This window comes from Spodoptera frugiperda, chromosome 27 (assembly GCF_023101765.2).
Source record: "Spodoptera frugiperda isolate SF20-4 chromosome 27, AGI-APGP_CSIRO_Sfru_2.0, whole genome shotgun sequence".
Classification (NCBI taxonomy): domain Eukaryota; kingdom Metazoa; phylum Arthropoda; class Insecta; order Lepidoptera; family Noctuidae; genus Spodoptera; species Spodoptera frugiperda.
The window spans coordinates 6471769-6486839 of NC_064238.1; the positions used below are offsets into that span (position 1 = coordinate 6471769).

The window sequence follows — 15071 nt, forward strand, 5'->3', positions numbered from 1 at the left end:
AAGTGTACTCAGTCTGCTAAAGGACACTATAGTATAGTACCTACGTAGTGTACTACAGAATGCCGGCATCATCGTCCTTGTCACACGGAGCCGTAGCGTGCTACGAGGACTACGGTTAACCGTAGCGGTTTGGTATGTTTGGTATATTTTCGTACATTTCTGAATAAAGTTACTCTGTAGAATTACGAATCATTACGATTAATAACTTTTACCTAGTATTTTTAGACTAAACTTTTCAATGGCTTTCATTGTTGTTAATTGTTAAACTGATTTAAGTTCATGACCTCAAAATAAAATATTTAATTGAGTTCAACCTATATAGCTACAAATAGTTTTAATCGGCGAGATCGAGGGCACATAGCCCTTAGTTTAACACTATGTCTAGAAGGTGCAATATCTCACTCAGGTAATATGACACGTGCAAGACGAACGCTTAATAGAGATAGTAAGGCGAGATGTATCTGTAATGGATTTAGCCGTACTAATGGAAGTGAACCGCAGGCTTAGCGTTGTGGCTGCCGGCAAGCACACCTCCGCTCTGTGCCACATCCTGCAGAATAGTGACATGTGTTAAGTAACAATGTACCTCCGTTCACAATGGAACGGATACAATATTAAATGGTATGCTAGAGCAACACTCTCAATGATGAATACTCTTTGATCTTCTAGTCACCAAGATTTATGTAACGAACGGCTTTGAACCAAAACCTAACTTTAGCTTAGGAGAGATTTTCTGAAAGAAGAAACATTATTCTTCGATTTCTAGTTGTATAAAATTGACGCTCACGGCTCAAAGGACGATCTTTTCCTATACTGAATTGAGAATTTCAAATACCTAATTAGGTATGTATGTGACACATTAACGTAACAACAAGGGATTTGTTCGCTAAACCGAAGGGGTAGCAAGGATGTACATATTAATTATTATGTTATCGGCTTACTCACGTATCGTTTTGACGAGGAACTCGACTAGTTTCAAGCCATGCTAGAGGCTCATATTCATGAGCAGCATTACGCAACACACGACGCGGCGATTGTCGCACTGCTACTAGTCGAGTTCCTCGTCAAAACGATACGTGAGTAAGCCGATAACATAATAATTAATTTAGTATGTCTCACGAAAGTTACAATAAAATCGATGTACATATTAAACGTCACACCCACGTTTAGGCCCACGTAGTGTGCCAGGAAGTACTTAAATATTAGTACATACTCTAAAATAGGATTATTGCAGGGAATTTTCGAGAACCGAAAAATGCAATATTTTCTTGCATCAACTGAAACATGAATAAAACATGAAAACATTGGTATATAAATCTAGGAATAAAATAGAGATATTCAACGTTGAAAGGAATAACGCCTTTTTCCCGAAGGCTAACAGTAAAGGATTTTTTTTTTTTGTCGTAACAAGAGACGACGGGGATGACCAAAGAAAACTAATTAAACTACGTGTGAGTATAAAATGTAGTCAAAAGCGATGTTATACTATAGTTCAAATCAACAAATAATAACTTACAATTTTTGTTGAGAAAAATACCTATCCAATATTTCTAATCTACTAAATAGACAATTATATAGATCAGATTTTTGAAGACCATAGAAACTAATATTATCACTTTTGTCTTTCGTTTTTGGGATTCAAACATTTTCTTCTTTACCCTTTGATTAAAAATAAGGCAATTATAAGATTAGCATGGATGATTGATTCATTGATGAGAAACAGACATAGGTTTTTAATTCAAAATCTTTTTTTATGGTTATTTTTAAGTTACTAAATAACTACAGGTATTTAGTAAATTAGATAGCAAGCAATAACATTTCAGTAAATTCAATATTCTTCAATGAAAAACTATCTGAAAAATAGTGCAAGTCATTGTTTTGTGTACTTGAAAGGTTTCTTAATATTAACATCCATTTCAATCAATTCTTTAGTGTTACTCATAAAGCAACAACACATGAGTCTTGTTAAATGGTATTATGCATTCTTATTGTTTGACCTTGTTATAAACCCTAATGGTATATAACTCAATGAATTCTATTCAGGATTTGAAAAGAAACTGCAGTAATAGCTTAAACTTAGTGTTTATTCTTGGCTAGCGTCAACATTTTCTGTCTGCAAGCCCTTGATTGAGGCTACGGGTACGTAGGTGACGAGTGTGAACAGTTTGTGTGCAGAGTCCTCATCATCGTTACGTCTGCGAGACAGCCTCACACGGACGCGGAAGGGGACATTTCTGAAATCAATACAAAGCTTATTTTAGTATTTTTGTAAAATGTCATTTACAAAAACCACATAATACCTATACCTTTATTTACTGTTTAGTGCTAGATGAGTTTGTATTATAATCAACTACTCTGAACAAAATCATCAAAACAAACTTAGATTGCCCCTGATACAACCCACTGACCGTAACTTCTAAAGTTTGACTAGCACAGCGTTAAAGACATGTCTTTGTTTGATAGATTTCACTGACAACATTTAACTCCTCGTTTACTTCAGATTACCATAATGTACTAGCTGTAACTTAGCACTTTGTCAGTCAACATGAGTACACTCATACAATACAGTCATGATTCTTTGCAGACAAGAAATTTCATGAATTAGGGGTTTATTAAATAAATAGCATGTGAAAAGATATATGTACCAAAGTACTAAGTAGCTTGAAAGCATCGCATTGATAACAGGAATCACTTGTATAACCAAAAACATTACAACTTTAAGGTTATTTACATCAACAAACGCAATGTTGTTTTATGACTTTTATCAATGTATTTAGGTTCAAACACTTAATTTAGAAACATTACCAAAGACTTTGATGCCTTACCTGACTCCCTTAGACCAGAGGAATTTGTTTAGGCGAGTGTCCACACGAACATCGGGAGTTCCCATTTGTTTCTCAGCGAATTTACGGATCTCCTTGATGGCACGAGGAGCGCGTTTCTTGAAACCTACTCCATGAAGCCGTTTGTGTAAGTTAACCGTGTATTCACGAGTTACAACTTCGTTGATGGCAGATTTGCCTTTCCTCTCTCCTTTAGGTTTTGCCATTGTGATCTGTAATAATATCACAAAATAAGACTCACAACACCTATAACGGGTACTAAGAACACTTCTTATAACAAAATTAAGTTATTCCGGCATTGATATTTCACGATTAAAGTGGATTTTTTCATAAATACACACACCTTGGAGCTTCGTGCACCAAACCAAATCAAAAAAGAAACGTCAAAGTCAAGTTACACATGTCAAGCGATTTTGACAGTTGAATTACCGATTCATTCAAGACTCCCATAGACTATCAAAATTCGATTTTGAAAGTTATAGATTTTTAAAAACCCCTTAGTTATTCGTTAATTCGCAAAATTTTATTGAATGACTCTTTTTAATCGAATAAAAAGTATTTCCGATTTTGGAGAACTAGAATCCGATTATTTCAGAAATTATAAAAAAATCACGATAGTCAAAATATTTACTGCAAATCTAAAACCACAAAAACTTTATTTTTATTTATTTTCAGCCATGGTCGTCCCACTGCAGGGCAAAGGCCAAATATTATAATTATTACGAAAGTCTACACAACTTTCGTAATATTTATGAATAAAACTTCTAATAAAATGGAATAGAATAATTAAAAAGAATTTTACTAAGTAAAATTAGTACAAGTCTTGTACTAAGTAAAATTAGTACAAGTCTTGTACTATTATAATAAACTTCCTTGATCCTTCAAGTGCGTTATCTTCCAAACTAATGTTTCCCATCTCATCGGGTTGGTTGACAGTTGACTTTGACATTCAGACAGAATTCAGAAACGTCAAAACAAACGCACGTTTTTGTTGTTTATTGGGAATCACCGATAATAAAATAATAATTTTGAGTTTTAAACATTTCTTCCTTATAATATGGCTGATATTTATAAGTAAGATTACTTTAAATTTTATTTTTCTTGTATCTTACACACGTATATTGAAACGACCCTTTACGCTTATTTATTGTTACAGACTGATCCATCCAGTCAAGTATTTTAATGACTATTTATCGAGAAATATACGTCCTGATGGTAGAGGATTTCAAGAACAACGTAACATTAAGTTAAATGTAAATTCCATAAAAGCAGCAGATGCATCTTCAGTAGTTAAATGCGGAAACACGACAGTTGTATGTGGGATCAAACTGGTAATACATTTACTATTATTTTAACTGAATCAAGTTCCATATAGATAAGATATAAATATAATATTTATTCATACTTCTAGGAACTAGCAACTCCGAAAGCTGAAGAACCAGACATGGGTTTTCTGGTTACAAATGTGGAGCTACCTGCTTTATGTTCATCAAAATTCAGACCGGGTCCACCATCAGATTTTGCACAAGTCACCAGTACTTTAGTGTCAGACATCATTGTGAATTCAAAATGTATTGACTTGAAAGACTTGTGCATAGCTCATGATAAATTGGCATGGGTGTTGTATTGTGACATGGTCTGCATTGACAATGATGGCAGTTTGGTTGATGCCTGTGTCATGACATTGATGGCCAGCTTAAAAACTTGTGAGTTAAAAATTACTTCCTATTTTATTCTTTGATGTAATATAATTATATAAAAAACAATATTGTTAATAAGATACATTTTTTCAGTGACACTTCCAACAGTGACATATGATGCAGAAACAGAAGAAATTTCAGTAGATACAAGTGTCCGAACAAAACTTAAAGTTCATGGTCTACCAGTGGCATCAAGCTTTGCTTTATACAAACATCTTCAAAGGTATGGTTGGATACTAATGCTAAAATATATAAAAATTAATAATAATTCAACTGCAGAATCAAAACTTATGTTTCTTTTTGCAGTACTATTGTTTTGGCTGATCCATCATCTTATGAAGAAGAGATGTGTGGAGGCATTGGAGCTAACTTAATACTATGCTACAATAAAGGATTCCTCTGTGGCTCTCATAAGTTTGGTTGCTGTAACCTCCCCAAAGAATGTGAAGAAATGGCTTTCAAAATAGCCAAAGAAAAAACACAGCTGGTTGAAGAAGTTGTTGATGTTTGCATTAAAAACTATGAATTAGAACAAAATAAATAGCGAATATTTTTTAAACTAGTTTTTATTTCCCAAATATTTATGTCAGGGTAATTAGTTACAAGGTACAAGTTACTGGATGGCTGTGAAATAGTTAACTGGTTAACTATGACCAATATTGATACATACGGATAAATAGGCGGGGGGTGAGTAGCAAACTCAATTAATGGGCCCCCAGAAACGGCCGTTAGCATGTAGCGACAAGGGGCAACATACGTTGAGCTGCTTGAGGAAGGAGAGGTATCCCACGGCTATCAGAGCAATCCCGGAAGTTCGGTCAAGACCCCTACCAGCATCTTACTGGGATACATCCTTCCCCCAAGTGGAGTTGAAGGCAACTCCACTCTTGCGAATCTCCACTCAAACCAGCCGATTAAGGCAAGAATGAGGCAGGAGAGGCCTCTCCGGATAGTCACGGGTACTAACCGGAGTTGAAAAGTAGGGCCTCTCCCGGGAGTCAGGTCCGTGGGGTCGCCACTGCCCAACAGCTCGCCACTGCCCAACAGCTCGCCACTGCCCAACAGCTCGCCACTGCCCAACAGCTCGCCACTGCCCAACAGCTCGCCACTGCCCAACAGCTCGCCACTGCCCAACAGCTCGCCACAAGACAAAGAAGAATAAGATTTGGTCGGTTTGAAATATGAGCAATAAGCATAAAAAACTACAAAATTTGCTATTCAAATAGATTTTTAATGATTAATATAAAATAAAAAGTCATAACATCACCCAAAAACATTTCAGTTTTTAAATATATAAATTGGTAACTCTAGCCGTAATGACAGCTTGTCTTTATTTTATTATCTGTTTTGGTAACATTCATGTAAAATGTCACCACGTCTCAAAATATCAAATTATGTTATTGAGGTAAACTATTTTATTTTTATTAATCAAAGCTTGTTACAGTGTTAAGCTCTGGCTATAAAAGTGAATAAAATAACTAGCTTTAATTTAAATACAGAGTTTTCGGGTAAAACTGTTCAGAATTATAGTTTAATAACATACGTCATCGTCACAGTCATTACATATTTTATGATATTTTTTTAAGTTATGTGCTGTGAACTGGTTCGTTACTGATGTTTAATATTATTATTTTAGAGGCTGTCTAATATAGACACAAATGAAAGTACAGGATGTCTGTACGGCCTCATGTACGATGGCACATTGCTCGTGGTTGGACTGAGCTTAGAATTATTTGAAAATGAGAAGAACACATACAGGCAGTTTTTGCTCAACCTCCCCGCCGAGATAGAATTATGTGGCGTCGTGCGATTTGGCGAAACATTGACTACAGGGACCACAATGAAGGAAATACTGCAGGTAACTAATGCTTTGTCATTTCTTACATGTTATTCCAACTTATTATATTTTTTGTGTCTTACTTACTAAAACGTTTACATTGCTACAAAATGATTAACAATCTTGTCCTTATTTCAGGATGTAGATATAACAGACAACCCTCTAGTGATGATAGTCAATGAAAAGAAAGAAATGAAAACTCACTTTCTGGTACATGACAAGTTTGAGGAGACAAAGTATGAAGTGCTGAGCTCAGATGAGATGTGGAAACAGTTCCTCCATGTGCGCTTGAACACAATCTTACCACTCAGCTGTGAAGCAACTATATCTGGAGTGAAAAATATCCTGCAAAACAAGAGAAAAAAGGTTTGTTACATAAAATAACAGCTGTTAACAGATTTTATATTGCTACTTGTCAGGGCAATAACAGGTGTGAATGTTATTTTGTATTATTAGCTATACTTAACAATCATGTTGTGTATTGTATACTTACAATCATAATATTACCTTGCCAAATTACATTTTCAAAAGTGTCTTCATTTTGTTATTTTATCTAATGCACAATTTTTAATGTTGTTGCAGATTGCTTCTGGTCAGGTCTCATTCCACATTGATGGTACATCAGTCTACCTGTTTGGTGTGGCATCAGATGTGGGTCTAACTGGAACCAGCACAGAGGCAACCATCGGAGAACTTGTTGACTCCATGAGCCCAGAACAGCCCAAGAAAAAGAAGCATAATACTAGTAGCATAGTGAGTATGAAATCAAATACTTTAATTGATTTTTAATCTGAAATCACTTGTGTATAAATGTATAAAACTGTAATAAAGACCAAAATACTATAACATTAATTATTTATTTAATACAATAAACAATAGTATAAAATAATAATGTTCAATTTTGTTATAGCACTGAAACTCAATTAGTGAAACTAGTAAAATAAAATAACCATTTCCTTGTCCTAATAACAAATCATAATTGATATTATTCTTTATAATAAACTAGATTTTTTTGATTTGTAATAATAATGTGGTGTTAATTTTCTTTCCAGGAAATAGTGCCCATAAATCTGGTTTTGAAGACAACAAAAGATATATTGTCAGATAAACTTGTTAAGACTGCAGTTAAAATGATGACTACTCAAAGAAAACGTAAGTTTTACAGTTTCCAAATAGAATGTTTTGTTTATAAATAAAAACTTATGTAATGTATTGGGCTTTAATAACCCATTCATTAAAATGATTTGTGGAACAAGGGTTTAAACCATGATTTAAACCCTGGTTTGTGTGATACAAATCAAATGAGAATTATTTTTTTTAGTGTTTCACACATCAATCAAGAGGGATAGTTTAATAAAATTGTATTAAGTGTAATCCCAATTACCCTTTACTTCCAGAATGTAAAACTTATTTTGAAATGTAACTTGCAAAACAACATAAACAGGACTCAACACAATAATGTGGCTTAGACAGGACTTATCAAAGTGATGTATTATTTTATTACAGCTGCATTTTGCATCAGTATGCCATTGAGAATAGATACCTTGGCAATGATACACCGCAACACAAAGTTACTGGATCTTTATACAGTCCTTGTGGAGGCAGCCTGCAGGTCACTCCGACTATTAGAAAGTGTCTTATTGGAACAACTAGGTTTGTAAAAATATTTATTTATTATAAGACAGTTATAGGAGTGTTTCCTGCTATATAATAAAATTATTAAATAACAATAGTTGGAAGTGTGTATTAATTTGTTAATAAATCTATTTCTAGGTCAAGAAGGCATTGGAGATGGTGCTGGGCTACGATTACCTGAAACTTTCCATTTCCTGCCACAAGAAATAGGGCATTTCATCACTAGAGTAGTACCTAAAGCCATACCTGATGAAAGTATGGGTAAGTAAAAATATTTATAATGTAACAATATAATACAAATACCATTTCAACTTTCATATTAGTATGTTGTCAACTTATCTTTGTAATTGATTGCAGAAAAAGAACGGCGATTGCTACATGAACAATTGGGGCTGGGCCTAACAAGACCAGTGTTTCGAAGAGGTAATGCTTATGCTGATAAAAGTGGTGGGCGTCTAGTGAATCCTCACGAGGCTATACCCCAGCAACCAACCAAGCCAGACGTCACCGTAGCTCTAGTGCGAGGCCGGTATACATACCACCACTACATGCAGGACAACTTCAACGACGACGGTTGGGGTTGCGCTTACCGCTCAATGCAAACTATATTTTCATGGTTTAGGTAGGTATATCTTAAATTAAAAGAATATGTATTTGATAGATAGGGTCTTGAATATTTGCTCAATGATAATATTCTTTGTTTTCAGGTACCAAGGCTACACAACCGTTGATATACCAAGCCACAGAGACATTCAACAGTGCCTTGTAAACATTGGTGATAAGCAGTCTTCATTCTTAGGTTCAAAGCAATGGATAGGGTCCACTGAAGTCATGTTTTGCTTGGAAACACTTTTAGGCGTACAATCAAGGATTATATTCGCTAACACTGGAGCAGAGTTACAGAGCTATGCTCATGATCTAGTACATCACTTCCAGACACATGGCAGCCCTATTATGATTGGTAAGTTATTGTTGAACTCATTTACATTTTTTATGTAAGTATTTTTCTCAAGTGTAGGTTTTTCATACATAACTTTTACTTCTAGGTGGAGGTGTGCTGGCTCACACAATTTTGGGAGTTGAATTCAACTCTGCAACAAATGACATTCGCTATCTCATCCTAGATCCTCACTACACAGGCCAAGAAGATTTGTCCATTGTTATCAATAAGGGATGGTGTGGTTGGAAGAATTCCGACTTCTGGAATAAAACTGCTCACTACAACCTCTGTCTACCACAAACAAAACCTGCTATTTAAAAGACGAATTGTATCATAAGCATTTAAAATTTATTGTCTTTGAACACAATTTTCCATTATTCTATTTCTTGCTGCCAATAATTGTTAATGCTGTATGTAAAGCTGTGATATTGGCTTGGATAAGCCCTTAGATTCCACACTTGTGCATTTTTTTACAGAACATTCAGGTGTGACCTGGTGGAAATAAATATAGTTAACTGATATTGTAGTATTACGCTATGTCGAAACAAGTAGTACTAATCATTACAAACATTATACCTATTAGTCCACATTGAAAGTCAACAATTTATCTAAGGTTCCACCTGCTTTCCTCGTTTTAAAGTATTTCTAAATCTATGTCACCTGGAATCATCTAATCATTGCCATTTTATAGACTCTCTTTCTCTCTCTTTGAAACCCATAAATTAGAGAACTAACATAAGCTCAACCCAACAGCGAAATGTGATTATTTGATCAAAAGTTTATATCTAGGTTTAGGTAACAATAAGCTTGTTTTATACTTTGTTCAAATTATTTGCATGTTCAAGTTTCTGCCATAAAGAGTAACTAGATGTTTAAACTTGTCACCCAGAACACTTACAATAATTGTGTACCTTTGTTGAATTTGAATGATTGTTTTATAATCCATAATAATACGTGAGTCTTTTAATTTGCTTAACGTCATTTTTAGTATCGTGACAAAATATCAAGCATGTAAGTTAAATGGAATTGTTATATTTTATACTAAATAAAGTATAAATTAAAAATAACCTTTTTTATTGATGCAATACTAATAAGATCTACAGCTCTACAAACAAGTAAGCAAATACATTGTTAGTCTTGGGACGGTCGATTAGTTATTTATACACTACAATAAACTCGCACATAAATAAATATTATAACAGTTTATTTACATACAGAACATAAAGGGGGCTTACAAATTACTTTTACGCCTACATAGTACTTATTACACTATAGATTACATACATAAAATACATTCCTAGATCACAGAGAAATACAACAATATATCAGGAAACTAATTTGAGAATAATGAAAACCAAGGCACAACTGTTACAACAACAAAAGTGGAGAAAGATTACGCCTACGAGTCAACTAGGGGCGATTGAATCTGGAATGTCTTCCAATCTAAAGTTTTATTTATATTTTTAAATACTCGGTAATGTCGCTTTAATTCCGTTTATATCTTGAAGTCATGCACAAAATGTTCAGATAGTAGCGAACTAGGTACTTTTATAGGAGAAATTACGCCCTCTATTTTGTACACCTATAGATATAGGAACATATAAAGGTCGTTTCTATGTATCGCATCTCATATCCAGTTCAGACTAGTAGATGAATGAAATTGCGACAATCTTCCGATCCAATATAAACTGTGGAAATATTTAAAAATATAATATCGAGTATTAGGGACTCAAGAACTTATCTATTACAAATAACTAGATGAAGCCAAGCAAGCAGCCTATTTCTTTACTGACTACGTTATAATTCTACAGAAGAAACTAGCTTAAAGGTGCGGGATCTATGTGTAAGGTAATTATTTCATTAATGTTTGCGTCTGTGGAGTTATAAGAAATAGTAAAAAGCCAGGTTCCTCTCCAGAAAAGATATAAAACACCCAGGACCAACAAAACCATATACCTTTATACTATCAAATATATCAAATGCTGTAAAATATGTGCGATTTATAAGGGTACAGTAATTGTATATATACACATAATATGAACAAATTCAATGGTACTTATTATATTACAAACTGTGTTGCTTCTTTTAGCACCAATGCTCCATAAATCCATGGCTTATAGGATACCAAAAGAAATCTATACAAGGTCCTTTGAAACTTTGCTATGATTTAAATACCATAAGTTTGCTAGATTTTATTTGATTTTTTTCAAAACATTTTTACACATTTACAGTCCCAAGTAAGAAATACTTCTTCTGTGGATACGCCATACACACACATTAGCAAAAGATATATACGTTACAACCAATGTCTCTGAAGCCGCTTTTACTATTGTAGGCTTTCTGCAAAGAGCTTTGCTATTTGACTAGTTAGCAGCTCTCATACATGTATGAAATAACGTTATATATTTGGTGCTACATTTCAAAGTATTTCTAAATCACAGTGCCGGATTTGTGGAAACTTTTTCTGGAAATAAAATAGGCCAACATTAAAAAAATATTCAAATTAATAAAAATTTAGAGGTGCTAAAAATAATAAAACCCAATTTGCTTACCCGTAGTTTTAATTCTATTCTATCAATCTCACCGCCTAACATATCTACAATATTTTCGCCATGTTTCAATAAGAATGCTTCTACATCGTCAATGGTGTCTACTTTTTTCATGTCCTGAAATCATTTCATACAATACATTATAACAAACAATTTCATAAATAATAAACCAAAGGCAATAATAGAGTACAATACAAAGTGATGTAACAGTTTCCTACATGCATTATTCATAAGTTATTATGTGCCATACAGCATAAAAATAACATTTATCAAGATCACACTCTCACCTCTATTAATGCATTCAAGTCGTGTTTCTCTAAGTACGACCTTGTCAGAGCTCTGCCGTCGAAGTCAACTTCAGCCTGTAAATGAAAATTGGAATTAAAAGTAAAAATTGGGACAAATCATTATATTTTTTTCGCCAAAAATGAGGTTTACCTTATATCTTATTAGATTACTGCCTATATCTATGCCCTTGACGTCATGAATAGCTCTTATCATAAAGTCTCGTTCCAAAACGCTGTTTATTTGGTCCAGTTGCTCTTGCGGTATTGATCTGTTGACATTTAAATTGAAATGAAGCCATGCTAAAGATTTTTATTCTATAGTTATATCTTTTTCACGTGTGAATGATCACCTGCCGACAAGGGCTCCTACGTTGGTAAGAATAATAAAGGAGGCTACTCCACCGAGTAAAGTTCCGACTAGGAGACAACCAACAGCGTCATATAATGGGTTGCCGGAATACTGGGATAAAGCCATACACCCTGCGGCTATGATGACGCCAGCTACGGCAGCAGTATCCTCCAAAAGTACCACATTTACCGATGGATCCGAGCTGCGCATTACTGAAACATAGACATAACATGCAACTTAAATTGTGACCAAAAATCAATGTGTAGACAAATGTGACAATGCAGAAACAAAAGTTATGGATTAAATATTTGTCTGTACAAACCTTTAAATTTTATAAAAAAAAAACTTACTGTATTCATATAATGACGTATTAGCCTCCTTGGCACCTTTTCGGATAGCATTCAAAGCTACCATTAATGTAGCGCCCTCTGACACTACAGCGCCGCCAAGAACGAAATAAGCCTGAAATAAAATAGTATTTTAAAATTTTGAAAGAATATTCACAGTAAAGTTTAAAATATTTAACTCACCCAGTAAAAATCATGAAGGGGTTGAGGGTCTAATATACCAGTAACTCCATGGTAGAAAGATAGGCCACATCCTACACAAAATATCCCAACACCAGATATGAGGGAGGAGACATATCTCATATTTGTATAGCCATATGGGTGAGCTGGATCTGCCATCTAAACAAAACAATAATAATTAATTTTATTATATGACCCAAATTAATAACCAATCCTGATCTAAAATATATTTGGATTGAAATTTATTCATCAACATCAGTAACCAAAGTAATGGGAGGATTAAGATTAGGTAACTCATTTTATACTAATAGACCAAATAAGAAATTTTACATACTTGAACAGATTTATGTATCCCATATGCAAGAATCAGTTGATTCACTGTGTCAGCCAAGGAGTGGATGCACTCAGAAAACAGACTGTGTGACCCAGTGTACAGCCATGCACATAGTTTGAATAAAAAGTTACAGCCGTTTCTGAAAACAATAAAATTTCATAACAATGTTGTTGGATTTGGATCCAGAGATAAAATTTTGAATAGTATTACATAAAGCTTATGTATGTCAAATGGGAGCCAAATCCACCGAATATTTACTGAATATGTTTGAACTTACATTCCCACAGCTGTAAGTACAACCCTCCCAGACCTAGTTTTTAGTCCCATCTCTTCCACTCCAGTTCTAAGACGTTTGTGGCTCATTTCTCTTCTGTAATTTCTTAGCCTCCTTTTTACAGTAAACACATCTGTAAAAATTTGCTATTTTGAAACTTATATTCATCAAAATGTTTTGCTTTTTGGACAGTAATTATTAATCCTTTTGATTTATTAGTTTCATTCAATATTATTATAATTGAAATAAGATATTCGTTTATAATTACCTTGTTCATATCTTCTTCGATCTAACTCTCTTCTTAATAGTTCCTTTTCAAGCGCTTCCTTCGATCCCCAAATCTATGTAAAACATGAATAGTTACAATAAAAGCTAGAAATAATTCAAGAGAGATATGTCATTTCTTTGACCTAGTATTCAAAACATGTTATCATAGTAATCCTTTAAATAACTTAAATTATCTCACCTCCAAAGCCTTTGCTTCTACATCCTTGCGGTAATACACAGTTATTGGAGGCTCAGACTCATAAGGAGACCTTCTTAGAACTTTAGGTAAAGACTCCAAATCAGATTGCTTCAGTAGATACTCTGTCATGGCTCTCATAGGAGTTATAAAATTTCTTTCAGTATAAGATGCTGAAAAATCTATTAAAAGTCTTTTCTTTGCTGAAAATATTAATTATAACATTAGTGTTTTTTTAACTGCAAATTGATTATGTAATCTATGCTTTATTTTTATAAGACAAAAACTGTCTTAAAGAGCTTTAATCAAATAAATGTTGAATACTTAATGCTTGTACCTGATATGTATGTAACACATTCTTATTAGAAAGGGAATCTGTGTTGAGGTAGTGTTACATAAAATCATAACAATAACAAATTCAGTCTAAAACAATTTGAAAATAATTGGGTTTAATAGAATGTAACCTGGTTTTGGTGGAGGTACATCTGCTGGTTTATCAGGTGGCTTCAGTTTCTCGATTGTAACTTTAGTTACCACTTTATTTGCATCAGTTTCCGTTTTAACTATGATATCGCCAGTTGGACTTTGTTTTATTACTTTATTGACATTTTCGTTCTCAGCTGCAACTTTCTCCGACTCGACAACATTTTTAGATTTGGTCTTATCCAACAGGTATGCTGAACTGTGAACATATCGCCATAGCTCCTTGCTTTCGTGTATAATATCTCGTCGAAATATCTTGGGTGCACCAAAGCATAATGAATGCAAGTATTTTATTTCAATTGAATGTCTACTTAATTTTCTGTAGAAACACTTAGCGGCTACCGAAGGCAACATGATAGTTTGATACGAAATGTTCAACCTTGAAGGTATTAAGTCACATGAATATTTATGAAAAAATTGAGCCCCTAACGTGTTAAGTTTAAATTAACATTATACTTAAAGTGTACGTAAGATTATGGCCTAATTACTAAAATTAACGCTAATCATAGTTATTTTATTTTGAATATTTATTCGCGACTCGTAAGCAAATGACATCAGATGACATGACAATTTGACAATAGGAAGATGAAATCCGTGAAGGATGACACCTGACATATTATGTGACATAAAATGAAACCATAGACTTTACTTTTTTATGGTTCACTAAAAAAATATTGTCATAATGTATCTAATCGACCAGCTTCACTTTTTGTAATATGATAATTAATAAAATATTATTCTTGTATTGGTAGAGGAAAAACAATTCAACTTTCTTTTTCAAGTTCCTAGGGTCTATTAAATTCTTCATTCATAGTATGAATAGCTGACACTGTCAATATTGTCAGTGTCA

The 15071-nt window shown here is 33.8% G+C and overlaps 4 protein-coding genes across 4 annotated transcripts; 2 read left to right on the forward strand and 2 right to left on the reverse strand.

Moving 5' to 3' along the window:
• Positions 1–2066: 2066 nt before the first annotated feature.
• Positions 2067–3209, reverse strand: LOC126912588 (60S ribosomal protein L31). The gene is made up of 3 exons (XM_050705308.1): positions 3185–3209; positions 2826–3055; positions 2067–2234 (listed from the first exon to the last, which is right to left on the reverse strand). The coding sequence occupies exons 2-3, from the start codon at positions 3047–3049 to the stop codon at positions 2084–2086; spliced, it is 375 nt and encodes a 124-aa protein (XP_050561265.1). The 5' UTR covers positions 3050–3055; positions 3185–3209; the 3' UTR covers positions 2067–2083.
• Positions 3210–3786: 577 nt separating this feature from the next.
• LOC118263927 (exosome complex component RRP43) lies at positions 3787–5102 on the forward strand. Its single transcript, XM_050705307.1, has 5 exons — positions 3787–3917; positions 4000–4174; positions 4255–4549; positions 4637–4766; positions 4850–5102. Exons 1-5 carry the CDS (start codon positions 3901–3903, stop codon positions 5085–5087), a joined length of 855 nt encoding a protein of 284 aa, XP_050561264.1. The 5' UTR covers positions 3787–3900; the 3' UTR covers positions 5088–5102.
• A 747-nt stretch (positions 5103–5849) lies between these two features.
• On the forward strand, positions 5850–10022 carry LOC118263570 (ufm1-specific protease 2). The gene is made up of 10 exons (XM_035575641.2): positions 5850–5948; positions 6180–6401; positions 6519–6746; positions 6963–7133; positions 7433–7532; positions 7887–8033; positions 8154–8276; positions 8373–8637; positions 8723–8976; positions 9062–10022. The coding sequence occupies exons 1-10, from the start codon at positions 5910–5912 to the stop codon at positions 9271–9273; spliced, it is 1761 nt and encodes a 586-aa protein (XP_035431534.1). The 5' UTR covers positions 5850–5909; the 3' UTR covers positions 9274–10022.
• A 120-nt stretch (positions 10023–10142) lies between these two features.
• On the reverse strand, positions 10143–14804 carry LOC118263571 (zinc transporter 9). Its single transcript, XM_035575642.2, has 12 exons — positions 14203–14804; positions 13742–13941; positions 13544–13616; positions 13279–13408; positions 13002–13140; positions 12671–12826; positions 12491–12602; positions 12142–12352; positions 11943–12060; positions 11792–11866; positions 11508–11621; positions 10143–11419 (listed from the first exon to the last, which is right to left on the reverse strand). The coding sequence occupies exons 1-12, from the start codon at positions 14573–14575 to the stop codon at positions 11375–11377; spliced, it is 1746 nt and encodes a 581-aa protein (XP_035431535.1). The 5' UTR covers positions 14576–14804; the 3' UTR covers positions 10143–11374.
• Positions 14805–15071: the final 267 nt, after the last annotated feature.

Bases quoted from the DNA above. Each gene is read 5' to 3' on its own strand.
- LOC126912588 (XM_050705308.1), bottom strand. From the start codon at position 3,049: ATGGCAAAACCTAAAGGAGAGAGGAAAGGCAAATCTGCCATCAACGAA. The intron at 2,235-2,825 runs GTAAGGCATCAA...TATTGATTTCAG, and splicing joins CTCTGGTCTAAGGGAGTCAG to AAATGTCCCCTTCCGCGTCC.
- LOC118263927 (XM_050705307.1), top strand. The intron at 4,175-4,254 runs GTAATACATTTA...TCATACTTCTAG, and splicing joins TTGTATGTGGGATCAAACTG to GAACTAGCAACTCCGAAAGC. The intron at 4,767-4,849 runs GTATGGTTGGAT...TTCTTTTTGCAG, and splicing joins TTATACAAACATCTTCAAAG to TACTATTGTTTTGGCTGATC.
- LOC118263570 (XM_035575641.2), top strand. From the start codon at position 5,910: ATGTCACCACGTCTCAAAATATCAAATTATGTTATTGAG. The intron at 6,402-6,518 runs GTAACTAATGCT...TCCTTATTTCAG, and splicing joins CAATGAAGGAAATACTGCAG to GATGTAGATATAACAGACAA. The intron at 8,977-9,061 runs GTAAGTTATTGT...TTTTACTTCTAG, and splicing joins TGGCAGCCCTATTATGATTG to GTGGAGGTGTGCTGGCTCAC.
- LOC118263571 (XM_035575642.2), bottom strand. From the start codon at position 14,575: ATGTTGCCTTCGGTAGCCGCTAAGTGTTTCTACAGAAAATTAAGTAGA. The intron at 13,409-13,543 runs GTAATTATAAAC...AAATTTTTACAG, and splicing joins TCGAAGAAGATATGAACAAG to ATGTGTTTACTGTAAAAAGG. The intron at 11,420-11,507 runs GTAAGCAAATTG...TTTTATTTCCAG, and splicing joins GAATAGAATTAAAACTACGG to AAAAAGTTTCCACAAATCCG.